The sequence below is a fragment of the Leucoraja erinacea genome, chromosome 2, assembly GCF_028641065.1.
Source record: "Leucoraja erinacea ecotype New England chromosome 2, Leri_hhj_1, whole genome shotgun sequence".
Lineage (NCBI taxonomy): Eukaryota > Metazoa > Chordata > Chondrichthyes > Rajiformes > Rajidae > Leucoraja > Leucoraja erinaceus.
The window spans coordinates 28,884,417-28,908,022 of NC_073378.1; the positions used below are offsets into that span (position 1 = coordinate 28,884,417).

Sequence of the window (23,606 nt, forward strand, 5' to 3'; positions counted from 1 at the left end):
TGGCCATGTTCCCAACTGATCCAGATCATGCTGCAATTGTTCATAACCATCTTCACTATCTGCAAAACTACTAACTTTTGTGTCATCTGCAAACTTAAGGGCCTGTCCCACTTTCACAACCTAATTCTCTTCATTTAAAAAATATATATTTTAGAAGTGATGTAGAATAATATAAGACATAAATAACATTACATTTCATGTACAACTTATTTTTAATTTAATAGTAGAAAAAAAAGAGTAAGAAAAGCAAGAAATATAGAGAATACTAGACCAAGTGGGACCCGTTGGGTCCCGGCCTCACACGGGAGGGCTGGATACCCAACACAATATTCCACCTCTGCAGCAATTCCAATATTGCTGGCCAGTGGGAAGGGGGCTTTCTGTTGCGCTAGTATGAGTGTTGTGGGCCAGGTACTGATTTCCAGAGGGCTAGTATGGAGTTTGTGGGCCGAAGGTACTGATTTCCAGATGGCTAGTATGGAGTTTGTGGGCCGAATGGATTTTTGGGCTGGCAGCTCAGTCACAGGCCTGGCAGTACAATCACTCAGACCTGGCAGGCTGGTGGCTGAGAAACTGCCAGAAATTGTGCTCAAAACAGGTGACAAACAGTAACAGAGAAAGGGGAGAGGGTGGACTTAATGGATTATTGGGCTGGCAGTTCTCTAACTCACGGCTCGTGGGCTGGCAGTGCAGTCGCTGACGCCTGGTACGCTGGCAGTTCACTCAGTCATCCCACCTACCTTCAACCCCCCCACCCCCCACTCTCCTCCCCCCCCCCCCCCCCCCTGCCATTCCCCTCCCACCCACATATTCAGTGCATCTCCAAACAATCTCTCCCCCATTCATTCTTAGTGGCTCTCCCACAGAGCAGCCATTCCTGCCTATTAGGTTCTATTGTGATGAAGAACACACAGCATTAAAAGTGCAAAAAGGTTTTATTAAAGTTTAAAATGTGAATGACTTAAAATATAAGAACAATTTAAATTTTAAAGATGAGATTTATTAAGTTTTTACTTGTTGTGTTCTGCTGCTCACTGCCTCTTGATGACTATTTCCTGTTGATAACAAGAGACGATTTTAATATAGAGAAAGTCGGCGGTCAAATTTTAAGAAGGAAAATCTGAGAATATCTCCGAAGTCATTCAACGAAGCACGCTATTAATGACAACATTCTTGTGCAATGTTCCATCCTTCAGGAAACCTTTGACATTTCCCTTCATATTTCTGTTGAGCTAGTATGTTGGGCGAAAGGTACTGGTTTCCAGAGGGCTAGTATGGAGTTTGTGGGCGGAATGTATTTTTGGGCTGGCAGCTCAGTCACTGAGGCCTGTACTGGCAGGGGGGCACCAAAATGCTTGGTGTTGCTGAAGACATCTGGAATTCTGTCCACAACTTCAAAGCATTCTCTCCTAACCATTGGACATTCATCCCAAACAATGACTTTCACTTGCCTTGTGAAATGTGCCGTCTTAGAGTTCTTCTGGATGTTGCACAATGTATCCTCAGCCACTTGGATGGGTATCTTGAATCGAGAATGTGTCGTTCTTCCACCAGGCAGAAATGTAGCTGCTATCCTAGAGGATACTACAGCAATAGCCACATCACCTTGACCTCTAACATTTCCTGACATGATGTTGAAAAAGCAGCCCAAAGACAATTTCAGTTGTTAATGAACACTGAAGATTTTGTGCAAAACATTTTTTTGAGGTAGGGGCTGTCAGGGTGCGGTGGGGGGTGGTAAACATCGTGCAGCCATGGGAGGGGCACAGCTTCAGGTGGGGGTTCTCCTGAGCTGATGAGAAATGGGGTGGGGGGGGGGCTTCAGTGGGGGGTGCATCCTATTGCCAGGCGGAGGTGGGGCATGTCAGTGGAGGAGAGGGGGCAGTGAGCGATTTACTCATGACCTGTGGACTCACTCACTGCCTTGGGATTGACTCATGCCCTTTAGACGGACTGACTCTCATGGCTTGTAGACTGACTGATGCCCAACTTCTGGAGTCACGTCCGACTTTTGTAAACTGAAAACGGTAACATCTACATTGAGGAACAGCTTCCTGACAGCCATCACGCTATTAAACTTAACAAATAAGCTCTGAACTACGAAATACTATGTTATTTCACACACACACATATATATTCACACGCACTCACATACATATGCACACACTTATTCACACACACATATAAAGACACACATGTACACACGCACATATTCACACACACATTCACTCACGTAAATATTCTCAAACACACACATTCACACACAAGGAGGTTTCACGGCAGTCGGGTCACGACCCATGACCCGTACTGTTGCTACGCTACACCAAATGGATTACACGCAATGTACTGCAGGTAGGCACTTACCATTGTTTCGAACTCCATCTTCTGGGAGATACTAACCGCTTTCGTTGTCTCTGTACTGTATACTGACAACGACATTTAAAGTTGAATCTGAACGTAGCGGGTTGTCCAAAATGTCCATTTTTGCGCTGCAAATAATTATGGAAATCGGGATGAGCATGTGAGACATTTAGCCTACTTCAGAATTCCAAAAGTGAGGAGAAATGACAGTAGATAGAAGTGAGAGCTGAAGGGACAACAAACAGAGTGCTTAGTGAACATTGGCTGTTTCCTCACTACATTTCATCAACACTAAAGCATTATTTGTGTTTTTTCTTGATTCCTTTGGCATCTAAAAAGTTTCAGAAGTGATAAATCTGGATGTATTTTTTTTAATAAATCGCCCATGGTTCTCAAGTGGGTGTTTACGTACAAAATGAAAACGCATCTGAAGAAAAATGTACAGCCAGATTTATCACATGAGAATTTTTAGATACCAAAGGAATCAAGAAAAAACATGAATAATGCCTTACTGAAATGCAGTGAGCAAACACGATAATTCCAATATTTTCAATTACGATATCTGCACGGCCAATCTTTACCAAGCACTTTAGCTGCTGTTGTCCCTTCAATTCTCGCTTCTCTACCTACATTTCATTTCACGTTTGGAATTCTAATGTTGGGTACATGTCTCTCACACTTACCCCAACTTCCACAATTTTTTTCAGAGCACAAATTCAGCATTTTGGCGGTTTTTAACAGATAGGAAAGTACGCGTTTCTTGCATTAATAACATACTGGAAGTGACGGATGTCTCCAGATGGTTTGAGCGGCTCCGTGCGTCAAGTCCTATTACCTTGTGACCTTACGTGCAACCCCCTATTCACACACACACTCACGCAAACACACATATATATATTCACACACACGCACACACACACACACACACACACATATATACTCACACACATACATATATTTATATGCTATGTCGCTCTTCCAGGGAGATGCTAAATGCATTTTGTTGTCTACTGTACACTGACAATGACAATTAAAGTTGAATCTGAATCTGAATTCATTCACACACACACACACACACACACACACACACATATTCACACACACACACACATATACACACACACACACACACATATATATTCACACATATTCACACACACATATATATATATATTCACACACACACACACACATATTAACTCACACACACACATTCATACACACACACACACATATATATATTTACACACACATATATTCACACACACACACATTTACAATTGCAGATTTTGCTGAAACACAATTGCCGCCGTGGATGTAACACTTACCAGTTCTGTAGAATTATTCAACACCTCGTGCACGTCTTCAGCGCCATCTTGCCTCTGACCGGAAATGACGTCATCGCCCCCATCTTCAAACCGCCAAAATCACAAAATGTCCGCCAATTTTAAATTTAAACACAGTCCTGATCGAAATAAACAGCTTCTTTCGCACATTACTCGCCTGAAAACGTTGCTACAAATGCATTTCAATTTACATCACCATTTCAAACACAATAGACATCATGCTTTAGTTAACTGAAAACTGGTGCAACCATTTTAAAACCCAAGAGAAATTTTTTTCAAAACGCTTTATATCAATAACAAATGGTTTTTATTTTCATTCACAGTTCAAACACAATATAGATAGACAAATATACAAATGCAAATGCTTTTTATTTTCAATTCACAGTTCAAACACAATATAGATAGACAAATATACAAATGCAAATGTTTTTTATTTTCAATTCATAGTTCAAACACAATATAGATAGACAAATATGCAAATGCAAATGCTTTTTTATTTTCAATTCACAGTTCAAACACAATATAGATAGACAAATATACAAACTCTTTCCAACAAAATGCCAAGAAACTTCAGAGCATGGTGAATAACATACATATCAATTGGCTGAAAAAGCACTCACCTGGGAGCAGAGCTGCAGCTCAGAGTGCCGTGACCCTTTCACTTCGTGATCGACAAGAAAGTGAATTGAAGCGGGACGCTTCCGGGTTTTATAGTCCCTCCCTCCCCTGCCGCCAGCGGGGGCAGCAGAGAGAATGGGGAATGATGTAAAAACATTAATATCTTGGTCATATTTCATCGAGGTGAAAAATCCTCTGCACACATGCGGCAGAGGGGGGCTCTGAGGGAGGTGGCCAAAAATGACGGCCATAGGTGGCGGCGTTCTCTCGGAAATCGCAGCACAGATCGGGAAAAGCAGTCAAGACATGAGTTTTAGTAATATAGATATAGCTTGAAAAAGAAAAGGTGATGTGAACTAAGCAAAAATTAAAAGAATAGATAAGAGAAAAAAGAGAAATTGAAAGGGATATGCCTCCTTCGTATCTTTACCCACCTCTCACCCAGTTCTGAAACACGTACATTTCCGACATGTTTGAAATCCACATTTTGAGCGTCAGTGTGGGTGCATTTTTCCAGAATATGCATGTTTTTTTGCCATAATTAAGTAGACAATTTTGAAGCACAGTCAGCTTACAACCTGCTTCATATAGAGCCATAGCACTGTTAAATACAGATCAGAAAATATTAGCGAAGACCCTAGCGAGAAGATTGGGTAAATATGTTAGTAAATTAATTAATCCGGTTTATACCGAAGAGATACTCATTCAACAATTTGAGACGTTTGTTTAATATAATGCACTCACATAAAATTCACAACCTTTTTTACTCGTGAACATTTTTCATCAGGCTACTTGATGCCACGAGTACCTATGACAGCATCACGACCTACCTACGACCTCATGACGAACCTGAGGCACACCACTAGTCACAGGCTTCCAGTCTGAGAAGCAACCTTCCACCATCGCCCTCTGCTTCCTTCCATGGAGTCAATTTGCTATCCATTCCGCTATCTCTCCTTGGATCCAATGCGATCTAACCTTCCAGAGCAGCCTACCATGCGGAACCTTGTCGAATGCCTTACTGAAGTCCATGTACACAACATCTATAGCTCTGCCCTCATCAACTTTTTTGGTCACGTCTTCAAAAAAATAAAATTGGATTTGTGAGACACGACCTCCCATGTACAAAACCATGCTTGTTGATTAGCCCTAATCAGCCCTGGCCCAGCTAAATACATGTACAAGTCCACCACCCATTTCCTGGCAACTGATGGTGTGGCACCTTTAATTGGCCAGGTGAGGCGGCTGATCTCGATCTCATCGGGACATCCGCGGCCGATTGGCGGGTTGAATTTGCCCCCTGTGGCCGGGACTCTGGAACTCCAGGATGGGGCCACTATGAGGATGCAGGGTGACTTGGATAAGTTGGGTAAGTCGGTGGGTGCATGGCAGATGCAGTTTAATGTAGATAAATGTGACGTTATCCACTTTGGGGCAAGAACAGGAAGGCAGATTATTAGCTAAATGGAGTCAAGTTGGGAAAAGGGAAAGTGCAATGGGATCTGGGGGTCCTTGTTCATCAGTCACTGAAAGTAAGCATGCAGGTACAGCAGGCAGTAAAGAAAGCGAATGGCATGTTGGCTTTCATAAGAAGAGGATTTGAGTATAAGAGCAAAGAGGTCCTTCTGCAGTTGTACAAGGCCCTAGTGAGACCACACCTGGAGTATTGTGTGCAGTTTTGGTCTCCCAATTTGAGGAAGGACGTTCTTGCTATTGAGGGAGCGCTGGCACGGAACTCGCTATCAAAATATGGAGGGGACGGGGGGGACACACCATTTTTTGGCGGCCGTGCGCACATTCACACACATGCGCGAGGCTTCGGATGCTCAATCCAGCGCTAAATGCAGCTCAACTCTGCCTGTCTCGCCGGGTTAACTACAGCCTTGCCTGGACTGACGGGATACCAGCGCTGCTTCTCCACATTGACCATATTTCCCGCAAGCCCAGGCAGGTTATCCTGGAGGGGCAGGCAGAGTTGAGCTGGGTTTAGCGCTGCTTCACTGCGCTGACTGTGGGCTTGGGGGCACCGCTCCCGCCTGACTCCCGACCTCTCTGGCCACCCGTGGGGGGGGGGGGGGGAGGGGGGCACTCGGGTGGGGGGGGGGACAGCGCTGGAGAGCCGCCGGCCGGGATCGATCCTGGCCAAAGATACTAGAGGAGCTCTGTTCTATAACCTTTGGTCCTGGCAGCGGATGAGGCGCAGGTCTGTGCCATGTCTCCCTCCTCCAATCACCATGTTCTATCCTCAGTCCCCCCCCCCACTCCTTCCTCCAATCACCGCGCTGAATCATCATGTCCCGCCCCATTGCCTGCTGACCGACGTCTCTCTCGTCCAATTGGCGCCCTCGATCAGCAGTCCCACCCTCCACTGTCTCGCGGAAAGCGGAGATATTAAAATCCGGATGACAAAAACTCGGGTGGGGTGGGGGGGGGGTTTGAGAGATGGTGTGCCCCATCTCTCAAAACATGGGGGGGGACGTGTCCACTCTGGCCCACCCGGGTTTTCCGCCCCTGAGATAGTGCAGCGTAGGTTTACAAGGTTAATTCCCGGGATGGCGGGACTGTCATGTGCTGAGAGAATGGAGCAGCTGGGCTTGTACACTCTGGAGTTTAGAAGGATGAGAGGGCATCTTATTGAAACATATAAGATTATTAAGGGCTTGGACACGTTAGAGGCATGTTCCCGATGTTGGGGGAGTGCAGAACCCGGGGCCTCAGTTTAAGAATAAGGAGTAAGCCATTCAGAACCAGGGTGAGGAAACACTTTTTCACACAGAGAGTGGTGAGTCTGTGGAATTCTCTGCCTCAGAAGGCAGTGACTAGTGGGGAACCGCAAGGCTCAGTGCTGGGACCCCAGCTATTTACAATATATATTAATGATTTGGACGAGGGAATTGAATGCAATATCTCCAAGTTTGCGGATGACACAAAGCTGGGGGACAGTGTTAGCTGTGAGGAGGATGCTAGGAGGCTGCAAGGTGACTTGGATAGGCTGGGTGTGAGAAAATGCATGGCAGATGCAGTATAATGTGGATAAATGTGAGGTTATCCACCTTGGTGGCAAAAACAGGAAAGTAGACTATTATCTGAATGGTGGCCGTTTAGGAAAAGGGGAGATGCAACGAGACCTGGGTGTCATGGTACACCAGTCATTGAAAGTAGGCATGCAGGTGCAGCAGGCAGTGAAGAAAGCGAATGGTATGTTAGCATTCATAGCAAAAGGATTGAGTATAGGAGCAGGGAGGTTCTACTGCAGTTGTACAGGGTCTTGGTGAGACCACACCTGGAATATTGCGTACAGTTTTGGTCTCCTAATCTGAGGAAGGGCATTCTTGCCATAGAGGGAGTGCAGAGAAGGTTCATCAGTGATTCCTGGGATGTCAGCACTTTCATAAGAAGAAAGACTGGATAGACTCATAGATACATAGAAAATAGGTGCAGGAGTAGGCCATTCGGCCCTTCGAAACTGCACCGCCATTCAATATGATCATGGCTGATCATCCAACTCAGTATCCCATACCTGCCTTCTCACCATACCCCCTTATCCCTTTAGCCACAAGGGCCACATCTAACTCCCTCTTAAACATAGCCAATGAACTGGCCTCAACTACCTTCTGTGGCAGAGAGTTCCAGAGATTCACCACTCTGTGTGTAAAAAATGTTTTTCTCATCACGGTTTTAAAGGATTTCCCCCTTATCCTTAAGCTGTGACCCCTTGTAGAGCTAGGAAGCAGGCCCTTCTGCCCAACTTGCCCACATCGACCAACATGTCCCATCTACACTAGTTCCACCTGCCTGCGTTTGGCCCATATCCCTCCAAACGTCCTATTCATGCACCTGTCCGACAGTTCTTTTAAATGTTGTTATAGTCTCTGCCTCAACTACCTCCTCTGGCATCTTGTTCCATACACCCACCACCCCCTGTGAAGTTACCCCTCTGATCAGGTCAAGTCAAGTTACATTTATTGTCACATTCACCATTACTTCTTTTTCTTTTTTTTTGTTTTGTTGGACGTATGGTTTAGTTTATTTTTAGTTGTGTATGTGTGAGGGGGGGGGGTGCGGGCGAAACTTGTTTTAGTCTCTTCCTTCGGGGGATACGACCATTTTCTTTTTCGTATATCTCCGTCTCCGTCTGCGCTGAGGCCTAATCGTGGAGCTGGCGGCCTCCAACTGGGGCCGACCTCGAGGCTCCGGAGGCAGAGCCAGGACTCACCATCGCGAGGCTGGCCGACTTCGGGGCTGTGGTGGCGCTGCGGCGGCGGTGGCCCGACTTCGGAGCCTCGGAGGCTTCGGCCGCGGGCCCAGTGGATGACAACATCGGGAGCTCGCTGGTCCCAGGTTGGTGACCGATTCTCCGGAGATCCCGCAACAACAGCTTCGCCCGCTGGACTGAAGTGCAGCTTCATCCGCCCCTGGGCCGCGGAGTTTGAACCGGCCCGTTCGCAGAACTCGGATTCGGCCGCGGGACTTACCATCACCCGCGCGGGGGGGCCCAACATCGAAAGCCTGGATCGCCTCAACGCAGAGGGAGAACAAGGAAGGAAGAGACAAGGACTTTAAGACTTTTGTCTTCCATCACAGTGAGGAGGTGCCTGGTAGACTCACTGTGGTGGATGTTAAACTGTGTTATGTGTGTGTTCTGTTATTTCATTCTCTGTCATGACTGCAAGGTACGCAATTTTGTTCAAACTAAAAGTTTGAATGACAACAAAGGAAACTTTATACTTTATACTTTATACCAATTGGTGCAATGAAATTTGAGTTACATAGAAACATAGAAAACATAGAAATTAGGTGCAGGAGTAGGCCATTCGGCCCTTCGAGCCTGCACCGCCATTCAATATGATCATGGCTGATCATCCAACTCAGTATCCCGTACCTGCCTGCTCTCCATACCCCCTGATCCCCTTAGCCACAAGGGCCACATCTAACTCCCTCTTAAATATAGCCAATGAACTGGCCTCAACTACCCTCTGTGGCAGAGAGTTCCAGAGATTCACCACTCTCTGTGTGAAAAAAGTTCTTCTCATCTCGGTTTTAAAGGATTACCCCTTCATCCTTAAGCTGTGACCCCTTGTCCTGGACTTCCCTAACATCGGGAACAATCTTCCTGCATCTAGCCTGTCCAACCCCTTAAGAATTTTGTAAGTTTCTATAAGACATAGTAGCCACATAAATAAGATAAACACAAAAACTATAGAATTTAACATAAAAACATCCCCCACGGAATCAACGTTTCCCACTGTGAGGGAAGGCAACAAAGTACAGTCCACTTCCTCTTGTTCACCCGTGGTCGGGGCCTATTGAGGAAAGAACTGCAGATACTGGTTTAAATCAGAGGTGGACACACAATGCTGGAGTAACTCTGCGGGACAGGCAGCGTCTCTGGAGAGAAGGAATGAGTGAAGATTCGGATCTTCTTCTTCTTCTCACTGAGGGTCTGAAGAAGGGTCTCAGTCTGAAGAAGGGTCGTGACCCGAAACGTCGCCCATTCCTTCTCTCCAGAAATGCTGCCTGTCCTGCTGAGTTACTCCAGCATTTTGTGTCCACCTCTGATTCCTATTATCTGCCTCTTCTTGATTTAATACACAAAGTGCTGGTGGAAACTCAGTGAGCCAGGTAGCACCTGTGCGGGTACTGATTGGGGATGATCAGTCATGATCACATTGAATGGCGGTGCTGGCTCGAAGGGCCGAATGGCCTACTCCTGCACCTATTGTCTATTGTCTATAACTCATCCATGTTTTGATTCAACTATAGGTTATTGTACAGTGAAATACTTTGTTAACCCAGTCGAATCACACGGCACACCTCACTGTAGTAGCTATTTAACTTAGTATGTTATAACCATAACCAGTTACCGTTAAATTTTATCTGCCTCTAATTATGTGGGTGGGGTTTATACAATAGACAATAGGTTCGGCCCTTCGAGCCAGCACCGCCGTTCAATGTGATCATGGCTGATCATCCCCAATCAGTACCCCGTTCCTGCCTTCTCCCTATATCCCCTGACTCCGCTTTTTTTTAAGAGCCTTAACTAGCTCTCTCTTGAAAGCATCCAGAGAACCTGCCTCCACCACTGAGGCAGAGAATTCCACAGATTCACAACTCTCTATGAGAAAATGTGTTTCCTCATCTCCGTTTTAAATGGCTGACCCCTTATTCTTAAACTGTGGCCCCTAATTCTGGACTCCCCCAACATCTGGAACATGTTTCCTGCCTCTATCGTGTCCAAGCCCTTAACAATCTTATATGTTTCAATGAGATACCCTCTCATCCTAAACTCCAGAGTGTTCAAGCCCAGCTGCTCCATTCTCTCAGCATATGACAGTACCGCCATCCCAGGAATTAACCTTGTAAACCTCTTTGCTCCTATACTCAACTCCTCTTGTTATAAAGGCCAACATGCCATTCGCTTTGTTCACTGCCTGCTGTACCTGCATGCTTACTTTCATAGACTAATGAACAAGGACCCCCAGATCCCGTTGTACTTCCCCTTTTTCCCAACTTGACGGCATTTAGATAGTAATCTGCCTTCCTGTTTTTGCTACCAACGTGGATAACCTCACATTTATCCGCATTAAACTGCATCTAAAGTAAAGAAAAGTATCCTTTATTGTTATTCAGACCTTTCGGTATGAATGAAATTTCGTGCCTTGCATATAATAAAAATGACAAAAACACACAATAAACACAAATTTAACATCCACCACAGTGAGTTCACCAGGCATCTCCACTGTGATGGAAGGCAAAAGTCTTAAAGTCCTTGTCTCTTCCCTCCTTGTTCTCCCTCTGCGATGAGGCGATCCAGGCCTCCGATGTTGTGATCCCACCGGGTGATGGTAAGTAAGTCAGTCCCGCAGCTGAATCCGAGCTCCGCAAACGGGCCAGTTCAAACTCCGCGGCCCGGGGTGGTCGATGCTGCCGCCTACCAGTCCAGCAGAGGAAGCTGGTGTTGCAGGAGCTCTGGAGAAACAGGTCACCAACCTGTGACCTGCGAGCTCCCGATGATGTCGTCCACTGGGCCCGCGGCCAAGGCTCCGAAGTCGGCTCCGACACCGCCAGCTCCGCCATTAGGCCTCGGCGCAGACGGAGACGGGGGATACGACACGAAAAGTCGCATCCCCCCGAAGGAAGAGACTAAAACATGTTTCTCTCACCCCAGTCCCCACACGTACACAACCTAATAAACCAAAATTAACTAAGACAGGACAAAATAACAACAAAAAAGAAAAAAAACAGATTGCAGGCGAGCCGCAGCTGCTAAGGCAGCGCCGCCACTTCCGGAAAGTCTGCCATGCCTCTGCCCACTCACCCAACCTGTCCAAGTCACCCTGCATTCTCATAGCATCCTCCTCACAGTTCACACTGCCACACAGCTTTGTATCATCTGCTGAAGGCTTAGTTTCAATATCCATAAAAGTGTCAAACTTGTTCCATTGCAGAAGTTTCACAGAGAAGTTACAGTTGCTGATCTCTGATCAGGTCAAGTCAAGTTACATTTATTGTCACATTCACCATTACTTCTTTTCCTTTTTTTTTGTTTTGTTGGACGTATGGTTTAGTTTATTTTTAGTTGTGTATGTGTGAGGGGGGGGGGGGTGCGGGCGAAACTTGTTTTAGTCTCTTCCTTCGGGGGATACGACCATTTCTTTTTCGTATATCTCCGTCTCCGTCTGCGCTGAGGCCATAATCGCGGAGCTGGCGGCCTCCAACTGGGGCCGACCTCGAGGCTCCGGAGGCAGAGCCAGGACTCACCATCGCAAGGCTGGCCGACTTCGGGGCTGTGGTAGTGCTGCAGCGGCGGCGGCCCGACTTCGGAGCCTCGGAGGCTTCGGCCGCGGGCCCAGTGAACGACAACGTCGGGAGCTCGCTGGTCCCAGGTTGGTGACCGATTCTCCGGAGCTCCCGCAACAACAGCTTTGCCCGCTGGACTGAAGGGTGGCAGCTTCATCCGCCCCTGGGCCGCGGAGTTTGAACCGGCCCGTTAGCGGAGCTATGATTTGACCGCGGGACATACCATCACCCGGCGGGGGGCCCAACATCGAAAGCCTGGATCACCTCAACGCAGAGGGAAACCAAGGAAGGAAGAGACAAGGACTTTAAGACTTTTGTCTTCCATCACAGTGAGGAGGTGCTTGGTAGACTCACTGTGGTGGATGTTAAACTGTGTTATGTGTGTGTTCTGTTATTTCATTCTCTGTCATGACTGCAAGGTACGCAATTTTGTTCAAACTAAAAGTTTGAATGACAACAAAGGAAACTTTATACTTTATACTTTATACCAATTGGTGCAATGAAATTTGAGTTACATAGAAACATAGAAAACATAGAAATTAGGTGCAGGAGTAGGCCATTCGGCCCTTCGAGCCTGCACCGCCATTCAATATGATCATGGCTGATCATCCAACTCAGTATCCCGTACCTGCCTGCTCTCCATACCCCCTGATCCCCTTAGCCACAAGGGCCACATCTAACTCCCTCTTAAATATAGCCAATGAACTGGCCTCAACTACCCTCTGTGGCAGAGAGTTCCAGAGATTCACCACTCTCTGTGTGAAAAAAGTTCTTCTCATCTCGGTTTTAAAGGATTACCCCTTCATCCTTAAGCTGTGACCCCTTGTCCTGGACTTCCCTAACATCGGGAACAATCTTCCTGCATCTAGCCTGTCCAACCCCTTAAGAATTTTGTAAGTTTCTATAAGACATAGTAGCCACATAAATAAGATAAACACAAAACTATAGAATTTAACATAAAACATCCCCCACGGAATCAACGTTTCCCACTGTGAGGGAAGGCAACAAAGTACAGTCCACTTCCTCTTGTTCACCCGTGGTCGGGGCCTATTGAGGAAAGAACTGCAGATACTGGTTTAAATCAGAGGTGGACACACAATGCTGGAGTAACTCTGCGGGACAGGCAGCATCTCTGGAGAGAAGATGAACGGGTGACGTTTCGGGTCGAGACCCTTCAGACTGAAGAAGTGTCTCGACCCCAAACATCATCCATCCCTTCTCTCCAGAAATGCTGCCTGTCCTGCTGAGTTACTCCAGCATTTTGTGTCCACCTCTGATTCCTATTATCTGCCTCTTCTTGATTTAATACACAAAGTGCTGGTGGAACTCAGTGAGCCAGGTAGCACCTGTGCGGGTACTGATTGGGGATGATCAGTCATGATCACATTGAATGGCGGTGCTGGCTCGAAGGGCCGAATGGCCTACTCCTGCACCTATTGTCTATTGTCTATAACTCATCCATGTTTTGATTCAACTATAGGTTATTGTACAGTGAAATACTTTGTTAACCCAGTCGAATCACACGGCACACCTCACTGTAGTAGCTATTTAACTTAGTATGTTATAACCATAACCAGTTACCGTTAAATTTTATCTGCCTCTAATTATGTGGGTGGGGTTTATACAATAGACAATAGGTTCGGCCCTTCGAGCCAGCACCGCCGTTCAATGTGATCATGGCTGATCATCCCCAATCAGTACCCCGTTCCTGCCTTCTCCCTATATCCCCTGACTCCGCTTTTTTTTAAGAGCCTTAACTAGCTCTCTCTTGAAAGCATCCAGAGAACCTGCCTCCACCACTGAGGCAGAGAATTCCACAGATTCACAACTCTCTATGAGAAAATGTGTTTCCTCATCTCCGTTTTAAATGGCTGACCCCTTATTCTTAAACTGTGGCCCCTAATTCTGGACTCCCCCAACATCTGGAACATGTTTCCTGCCTCTATCGTGTCCAAGCCCTTAACAATCTTATATGTTTCAATGAGATACCCTCTCATCCTAAACTCCAGAGTGTTCAAGCCCAGCTGCTCCATTCTCTCAGCATATGACAGTACCGCCATCCCAGGAATTAACCTTGTAAACCTCTTTGCTCCTATACTCAACTCCTCTTGTTATAAAGGCCAACATGCCATTCGCTTTCTTCACTGCCTGCTGTACCTGCATGCTTACTTTCATAGACTAATGAACAAGGACCCCCAGATCCCGTTGTACTTCCCCTTTTCCCAATTTGATGCCATTTAGATAGTAATCTGCCTTCCTGTTTTTGCACCCAAGTGGATAACCTCACATTTATCCGCATTAAACTGCATCTAAAGTAAAGAAAAGTATCCTTATTGTTATTCAGACCTTTCGGTATGAATGAAATTTCGTGCCTTGCATATAATAAAAATGACAAAAAACACAATAAACACAAATTAACATCCACCACAGTGAGTTCACCAGGCATCTCCACTGTGATGGAAGGCAAAAGTCTTAAAGTCCTTGTCTCTTCCCTCCTTGTTCTCCCTCTGCGATGAGGCGATCCAGGCCTCCGATGTTGTGATCCCACCGGGTGATGGTAAGTAAGTCAGTCCCGCAGCTGAATCCGAGCTCCGCAAACGGGCCAGTTCAAACTCCGCGGCCCGGGGTGGTCGATGCTGCCGCCTACCAGTCCAGCAGAGGAAGCTGGTGTTGCAGGAGCTCTGGAGAAACAGGTCACCAACCTGTGACCTGCGAGCTCCCGATGATGTCGTCCACTGGGCCCGCGGCCAAGGCTCCGAAGTCGGCTCCGACACCGCCAGCTCCGCCATTAGGCCTCGGCGCAGACGGAGACGGGGGATACGACACGAAAAGTCGCATCCCCCCGAAGGAAGAGACTAAAACATGTTTCTCTCACCCCAGTCCCCACACGTACACAACCTAATAAACCAAAATTAACTAAGACAGGACAAAATAACAACAAAAAAGAAAAAAAACAGATTGCAGGCGAGCCGCAGCTGCTAAGGCAGCGCCGCCACTTCCGGAAAGTCTGCCATGCCTCTGCCCACTCACCCAACCTGTCCAAGTCACCCTGCATTCTCATAGCATCCTCCTCACAGTTCACACTGCCACACAGCTTTGTATCATCTGCTGAAGGCTTAGTTTCAATATCCATAAAAGTGTCAAACTTGTTCCATTGCAGAAGTTTCACAGAGAAGTTACAGTTGCTGATCTCTGATCAGGTCAAGTCAAGTTACATTTATTGTCACATTCACCATTACTTCTTTTTCTTTTTTTTTGTTTTGTTGGACGTATGGTTTAGTTTATTTTTAGTTGTGTATGTGTGAGGGGGGGGGGGGTGCGGGCGAAACTTGTTTTAGTCTCTTCCTTCGGGGGATACGACCATTTTCTTTTTCGTATATCTCCGTCTCCGTCTGCGCTGAGGCCATAATCGCGGAGCTGGCGGCATCCAATTGGGGCCGACCTCGAGGCTCCGGAGGCAGAGCCAGGACTCACCATCGCGAAGCTGGCCGACTTCGGGGCTGTGGTGGCGCTGCGGCGGCGGTGGCCCGACTTCGGAGACTCGGCCTCGGAGGCTTCGGCCGCGGGCCCAGTGGATGACAACATCGGGAGCTCGCTGGTCCCAGGTTGGTGACCGATTCTCCGGAGATCCCGCAACAACAGCTTCGCCCGCTGGACTGAAGTGCGCCCCGGGGCCGCGGAGTTTGAACCGGCCCGTTCGCAGAGCTTGGATTCGGCCGCGGGACTTACCATCACCCGGCGGGGGGGGGGGGGGGGGGGTGGCAACATCGAAAGCCTGGATCGCCTCAACGCAGAGGGAGAACAAGGAAGGAAGAGACAAGGACTTTAAGACTTTTGTCTTCCATCACAGTGAGGAGGTGCCTGGTAGACTCACTGTGGTGGATGTTAAACTGTGTTATGTGTGTGTTCTGTTATTTCATTCTCTGTCATGACTGCAAGGTACGCAATTTTGTTCAAACTAAAAGTTTGAATGACAACAAAGGAAACTTTATACTTTATACTTTATACCAATTGGTGCAATGAAATTTGAGTTACATAGAAACATAGAAAACATAGAAATTAGGTGCAGGAGTAGGCCATTCGGCCCTTCGAGCCTGCACCGCCATTCAATATGATCATGGCTGACAAGGACCCCCAGATCCCGTTGTACTTCCCCTTTTTCCCAACTTGACGGCATTTAGATAGTAATCTGCCTTCCTGTTTTTGCTACCAACGTGGATAACCTCACATTTATCCGCATTAAACTGCATCTAAAGTAAAGAAAAGTATCCTTTATTGTTATTCAGACCTTTCGGTATGAATGAAATTTCGTGCCTTGCATATAATAAAAATGACAAAAACACACAATAAACACAAATTTAACATCCACCACAGTGAGTTCACCAGGCATCTCCACTGTGATGGAAGGCAAAAGTCTTAAAGTCCTTGTCTCTTCCCTCCTTGTTCTCCCTCTGCGATGAGGCGATCCAGGCCTCCGATGTTGTGATCCCACCGGGTGATGGTAAGTAAGTCAGTCCCGCAGCTGAATCCGAGCTCCGCAAACGGGCCAGTTCAAACTCCGCGGCCCGGGGTGGTCGATGCTGCCGCCTACCAGTCCAGCAGAGGAAGCTGGTGTTGCAGGAGCTCTGGAGAAACAGGTCACCAACCTGTGACCTGCGAGCTCCCGATGATGTCGTCCACTGGGCCCGCGGCCAAGGCTCCGAAGTCGGCTCCGACACCGCCAGCTCCGCCATTAGGCCTCGGCGCAGACGGAGACGGGGGATACGACACGAAAAGTCGCATCCCCCCGAAGGAAGAGACTAAAACATGTTTCTCTCACCCCAGTCCCCACACGTACACAACCTAATAAACCAAAATTAACTAAGACAGGACAAAATAACAACAAAAAAGAAAAAAAACAGATTGCAGGCGAGCCGCAGCTGCTAAGGCAGCGCCGCCACTTCCGGAAAGTCTGCCATGCCTCTGCCCACTCACCCAACCTGTCCAAGTCACCCTGCATTCTCATAGCATCCTCCTCACAGTTCACACTGCCACACAGCTTTGTATCATCTGCTGAAGGCTTAGTTTCAATATCCATAAAAGTGTCAAACTTGTTCCATTGCAGAAGTTTCACAGAGAAGTTACAGTTGCTGATCTCATAGGATCATAGAATGATACAATGAGGACGTAGGCCGTCGGAGGCGTCGGGAGCGTTGCGCCGCTGCCGCGAGAGTCTCTGTGCCGAAGGGACAGACTCTCAAAGGGAGGTGGAGAGAGAGAGAGGGGAAGGAGACTGGGAGACAGGGGGAGAGAGAGAGGGGGAAGGAGACAGGGGGAGAGAGAGAGAGGGAGAGAGGGGAGAGACAGGGGGAGTGAGTGGGGAGAGAAGAGGGAGGAGGGGGAGAGAGAGGTAGGGGACAGAGAGGGAGAGAGGGGTGAGAGGGAAGAGAGAGAGGGTTGGAGAGGGTAGGAGAGAATGGGAGAGAGAGGGGGGAAAAGAGAGGGGGAAAGGGAGAGAAAAAGGAGATAGACAGATGAGAAAGAGAGAGGGGGAAAGAGCTAGGGGGAGAGTGAGGTGGGAGGGAGAAATGGGGGAGAGAGAGATGAGAGAGAGAGAGTTGGAGAAGAGATAGGTGAGAGGAGAGACAGAGAGAGAGGGGAGGGGAGAGTGTGGAGAGGGGGAGGGGGATAGAGAGGCAGGGCTGCCAACTCCCATGCATTGAACGTGAGAATCACGCATTTCACCAAATTCTCACGCTGATCACAAATTTCTCTCGCTCTGTTGTGAAAAATTCTGTGATCAACGAAAATTTCAAAACTCATATCAACTGCGTGGGCCGCGGGTGTTGGAAGCAGAAGCAGCGGCGGGGACAGATGCGGACGGGGAGCGAGGCTGGCAAGTGTTTGCCGGGCTGGTGAGTCGCTCACTGCAGCTCCGGCCATGGAGCAGTCTCAGTGCAAGAGTCCCGGGCCATCAGAGGCCTCGAAGCGTTGCGCCGCTGCCGTGAGAGTCTCTGTGCCGAATTCGCCCAGGTGCTGCGGCTCGATGCATCCTGGAGGACAACCAGTGGCTGCTGGAAGTAAGTAGAAACGGTGGAAGATAGTGGACTTCAAATGGGGGTGGTTGGTGAAAGCATCCTGCTTGACTGTTAGATTTGCACTTACAGTAACTGCAGGAAAAATGTTCCCGATGTTGGGGGCGCTCAGAACCAGGGGTCACAGTTTAAGAATAAAGGGGGGGCCAGTTAGGACTGAGATGAGAACAAACTTTCTTCACGCAGATAGTTGTGAATCTGTGGAATTCTCTGCCGCAGAAGGTAGTGCAGGCCAATTCACTGGATGTTTTCAAGAGAGAGTTACATTTAGTTCTTGGGGCAAACAACATCAAGGGATATGGGGGAAAACAGGAAAGGGGTACTGATTTTAGATGAATAGCCATGATGATATTGAATGGCAGTGCTGGCTCGATGGCCTATTCCTGCACCTATTTTCTATGTTTCTATGATTGAGTATATGGCAATAAAACTCGATCACTTGAATCATTCATGCATGGTGGAGGTATAATGTAATCATAGAATGATACAGTGTGAAAACAGGCCCTTTGGCGCAACTTGCCCACACCCGCCAACATGTCCCAGCTACACTACCTGCTTTTGGTCCATACCTCTAAACCTGTCCTATCCATGTATCAGTCTAACTTTTTGTTAAATGTTGGGATGGTCCCTGCCTCAACTACCTCCTCTGGCAGCTTGTTCCATACACCCATCACCTTTTGTGTGGATAAAGTTACCCCTTAAAAAGTTACCTCTTAAAAATACTTCATACAAAAAACATTGAAATCATACTTCTACAGTGCACTAAAACGTGATTTTAATACAACAAATTTCAAAAGGTTCCTACCCTGGGAGAGGGGACACCCTTCTTCCACACCCTCTCCCCACTCGGTTGCTCCACTCCCTCAACAGGTACCCCCAAGGCCAGTGATCAGTGATCGCACTGCCTCCCCCCCCACTTTCAAAAACGCTCCAATCCAATTTAAAGCATATATATTGCATTCAAGTGTAAGTTAAAAGACTCGCTACAGTATGCACCCCCCCCCCCCCCCCCCCCCCCCCACCCCGGTCGTTATGCTCCCTCGGGCTTAGTCTCTCGCAATTTCTCACTCCCAACTCTCACCCAATGTTGGCAGCCCTGGTGTAAGGTGTCAAAAACAAAATACATGCGCAAACACATTTAACCACAAGTCTCTGTGCGTTTCTAAAGCATTGTGTAAGGTGTCAAACACAAAATACATGTTCTTACAGTCCCATTTATTGTTAGCACAGAGATTCAATGGTGAAAATTACAAAGACATTTTGAAGTAATCCTCGTTATACAGTTCATGTTGTGTGGTGGTATCATTGTAACAGACATGCAAATATATTCACTCCCCTAAAACTCCCAAGGTGCCCAATATACCCACATTCATCTGGGAAACAGACCGTTCGGGCTACCTCGTCCATACCGGCCATGATGCCCCATCTACTCTAGTACCACCTGCCTGTATTTGGCCCCTATCCATCTGAACCTTTCCTATCCATGCACCTGTCTCAATGTTTTTTTTAAATATTGTTATTGTTAAGACTCCTCTGCCTTGTCCGACCAGCCGAGTTTTTTGTCCCTGCTCTCCCCGCAGTACCGGCTGCCAGCAGCAGGTGGGGGTGCTGCACTGTCAAACTGCACCACCGAGCTCTGGACAGAAGAAGGGTTTCGGCCCGAAACGTTGCCTATTTCCTTCGCTCCATAGATGCTGCTGCACCCGCTGAGTTTCTCCAGCATTTTTGTGTACCTCCAAGCTCTGGACAGCCCGTCATCACCATCGTCTGGTTGCAGGCGGTATTACAACTGTCCCGGACTTCAGTCTGCTGCACCATTCATTCACTGATCTGTTTTACCTCCCAACCCCATTTACCTGCCTGCTCCCCGAAACCTTTGACGCCCTTACTAATCTACAGATGCGCCGCAGAAAGCATTTAGTCAAACGGAAGGGACTGCTGATGCGGATTTATACCGAAGATAGACACAAAATGCTGGAGTAACTCAGCAGGACAGGCAGCATCTCTGGAGAGAAGGATGGGTGACGTTTCACGACAAGACCCTTCTCCTAACTCGGGATGGACCACAGCGTGAAATTGCAGAGAGCTGTGGACGCAGCCCAGACCATCACGCAAACCAACCTCCCTTCCATTGACTCTAAGAGTCATAGAGTGATACAGTATGGAAACTTGCACAACTACATTAGTCCCACCTGCCTGCGCTTGGTCCATATCCCTCCAAACCTGTCCTATCCATGTGCCTGTCGAACTGTAGCTTAAATGATCGGATAGTCCCAGCCCCAACTACCTCCCCTGGCAGCTTGTGCCATACATCCACCACCCTCTGTGTGGAAAAGTTACCCCTCAAATTCCTATTAAATCTTTTCCCCTTCACCTTGAACCTATGTCCTCTGGTCCTCGATGCCCCTACTCTGGGCAAGAGACTCTGTGCATCTACCGGATCTATTCCTCTCATAATTTTGTACATATCTACACTTCATGCAGCCTCAGCAAGGCCACATTTACATTCCCCCTGGTTTTATTTCCGCGCTCACTGGGGTTTTTACGACGCGGAATTTGGGGATTAAATGGGAGCTGTTCAGCGCCGACCTGTTGTCCACCGGGTTTCTGCCCCACAGCCCCCGAGCCCCGCTCCTGACGTCGGTCCCTGGACCCGACCCTTTTACACACCCGGAGTGGAACCGGAGCAGATTGTCATCCACTTGTCTTTATGCCAAGGCGAGAAGAACGGATAAAGTTTCCCCGTGAATGTATTCCCAGTGAAGGCGTAGAGATGGGAATTGGTGTCTGCGTCGTAAAATGAAACTATCCCCGACTCGTAACTGAGATAAACTCCCACCTTCTTGGGGATGGGACGGGCGGGGAGAGGGGTTTCAGGGGAGGTGAATGCATTAAACCCGACACCCTGCTGCGCGATGCTCCAGACTCCAGTCTCCGGGGTCAGTTTGACCCGTCTCTTCCTCTCCACAGACTCTGCGGCGACTCCCATATTCCACCACTCACACCCCGCTACCTCCACCTCCCAGTAATGTCTCCCCGATGTGAATCCCTCCGATCCCAGCACACACCACAAGTCTGTAAACCTTTTCCCGGTGTCAGGCACATTCTTCTCGAACCCAGTCCGTTGCCGTCTCACCCTCTTAAGATCCTCAGACACCGCGAGCTGCGGATGCGCTGTTTCCACATCCAGGGTGACGGAGACTGGGGGGAGAAGCAGAGAATCAGTGAGTCCCCGGGGGTCGGGGGGAGACTCGGGCAGCGCGGCCCCGGGACCTGGGGAGAGGCCGCTCGGCCTCCGGCACAGGCGGGCGGACAACTGGACGATATCCCGGCATTTTCCCGCCCGCCAAACAACATCCGATGGACAATAACATCGTTTCCCGGCGTTTCCTAATTAGGGTGGGAGGGGAAGCGGGTGACCGGTGAGAAATAAAAACAAACTGCTGGAGGACGTTCGCGAGTCAGGCAGCACATGTGTAAGGAAATGACAGAACACGTCTAGGATCTGAGGTAGACAAAAATGCCGGATAAACTCAGCGGGTGAGGCAGCATCTATGAAGCGGGTCGAGACCCTTCGTCAGACTGACGTGGGGGTGGGGGGGGGCGGGAAGAAGAAAGGAAGAGGCGGAGACAGTGGGCTGGGGGAGAGCTGGGAAGGGGAGGAGAAAGAGGGAGAAAGCAGGGACTACCTGAAATTGGAGAAGTCAATGTTCATACCGCTGGGTTGTAAACTACCCAAGCGAAATATGAGGTGCTGCTCCTCCAAGTTACGGTGGGCCTCACTCTGGCCATGGAGGAGGCCCAGGACCGAAAGGTCGGATTCGGAATGGGAGGGGGAGTCTAAGTGCTGAGCCATTGGGAGACCAGGTTGGTTATTGCGAACCGAGCAGAGGTGTCGGGCGAAGCGATTGCCAAGACTACGCTTGGTCTCACCGATGTAGAGCAGCTGACACCTCGAGCAGCGGATGCAATAGATGAGGTTGGAGGAGAGAAAGTGCCCAAGGAAGGGGTGGTTTGGGTAGGAACGGACAAACTGACCAGGGGGTTACGGAGGGAGCGGTCTCTGTGGAAAGCAGACAGGGGAGGAGATGGGAAGATGTGGCGAGTGGTGAGATCCCGTTGGAGGTGGAGAAAATGTTGGAGGATTATTTGTTGTATGTGACGGCTGGTCGGGTGGAAGGTGAGAACAAGGGGGACTGCCCTTGTTACGAGTGCGAGGGGGTTGGGGTCTTGGTCCGGAAACTTGAGCGCCCTGGAGAGGAAGAGACTACAAAAAGCAGTAAACACTGCCCAGTCCATCATCGGCTCTGACCTCCCTTCCATTGAGGGGATCTATCGCAGTCGCTGCCTCAAAAAGGCTGGCAGTATCATCAAAGACCCACACCATCCTGGCCACACACTCATCTCCCTGCTACCTTCAGGTAGAAGGTACAGGAGCCTGAAGACTGCAACAACCAGGTTCAGGAATAGCTACTTCCCCACAGCCATCAGGCCATTAAACCTGGCTCGGACAAAACTCTGAACATTAATAACCCATTATCTGTTATTTGCACTTTATCAGTTTATTTATTAATGTGTTTTGTATTCAATGCCTACTATGTTCTGTTGTGCTGAAGCAAAGCAAGAATTATATTGTCCTATCAGGGACACATGATAATAAACTCTCTTGAACTTGAACTTGAACTTGACTCACTAATTCTTTCTCTTTGCTTCCTGTCTGCCAACCAGTTCTGCATCCATGTCAAAAGCCTCCCCTCAATACCATGTGCTCTAATTTTGTAGTGTAATCTCTTGTGTGGGACTTTGTCAAAGGTTTTTGAAAGTCCAGATACACCACATCCACTGGCTCTCCCTTGTCCATTTTACTCGTCACATCCTCAAAAAATTCCAGAAGATTAGTCATGCATGATTTCCCCTTCATAAATCCATGCTGACTTTGACCGATCACTGTTTTCCAAATGCGCTGCTATAGCATGTTTAACAATTGACTCCAGCATCTTCCCCACTACCGATGTAAGGCTAACTGGTCTATAATTCCTCGTTTTCTCTCTCCCTGCTTTCTGAAAAAGTGGGGTTACATTGGCTACCCTCCAGTCTACAGGAACTGATTCAGAGTCGAGGGAACATTGGAAAATGATCACCAATGCATCCACGATTTCTAGGGCCACCTCCTTGAGTACTCTGCAATGCAGGCCATCAGACCCTGGGGATTATCTGCCTTCAGTCCCAACAGTTTGCCTCACACCATTATCTGACTAATGTGGATTCCCTTCAGTTCCTCCCTCCCACTAGATCCTCAGTCCCGTAGTATTTACATAGAAACATACTTCTGGTAGATTGTTTGTGTCTTCCTAAGTGAAGACAGAACCAAAGTACTTGTTTAACTGTCCTGCCATTTCCTTGTTTC

General features: G+C 48.1%; 1 protein-coding gene across 2 annotated transcripts in view; it reads right to left on the reverse strand.

Annotated features, from left to right (window-relative positions):
- Nucleotides 1-19,551: 19,551 nt before the first annotated feature.
- btr22 (bloodthirsty-related gene family, member 22) overlaps nucleotides 19,552-23,606 on the reverse strand; it is a 30,532-nt gene continuing 26,477 nt past the window's right edge. For both annotated transcript variants that reach the window (XM_055653936.1, XM_055653927.1), the window contains exon 9: nucleotides 19,552-21,400. In XM_055653936.1, coding sequence (XP_055509911.1) covers nucleotides 20,862-21,400 — 539 coding nt within the window. In that variant the 3' untranslated portion in view covers nucleotides 19,552-20,861. The remainder of the gene's footprint in view (nucleotides 21,401-23,606) is intronic.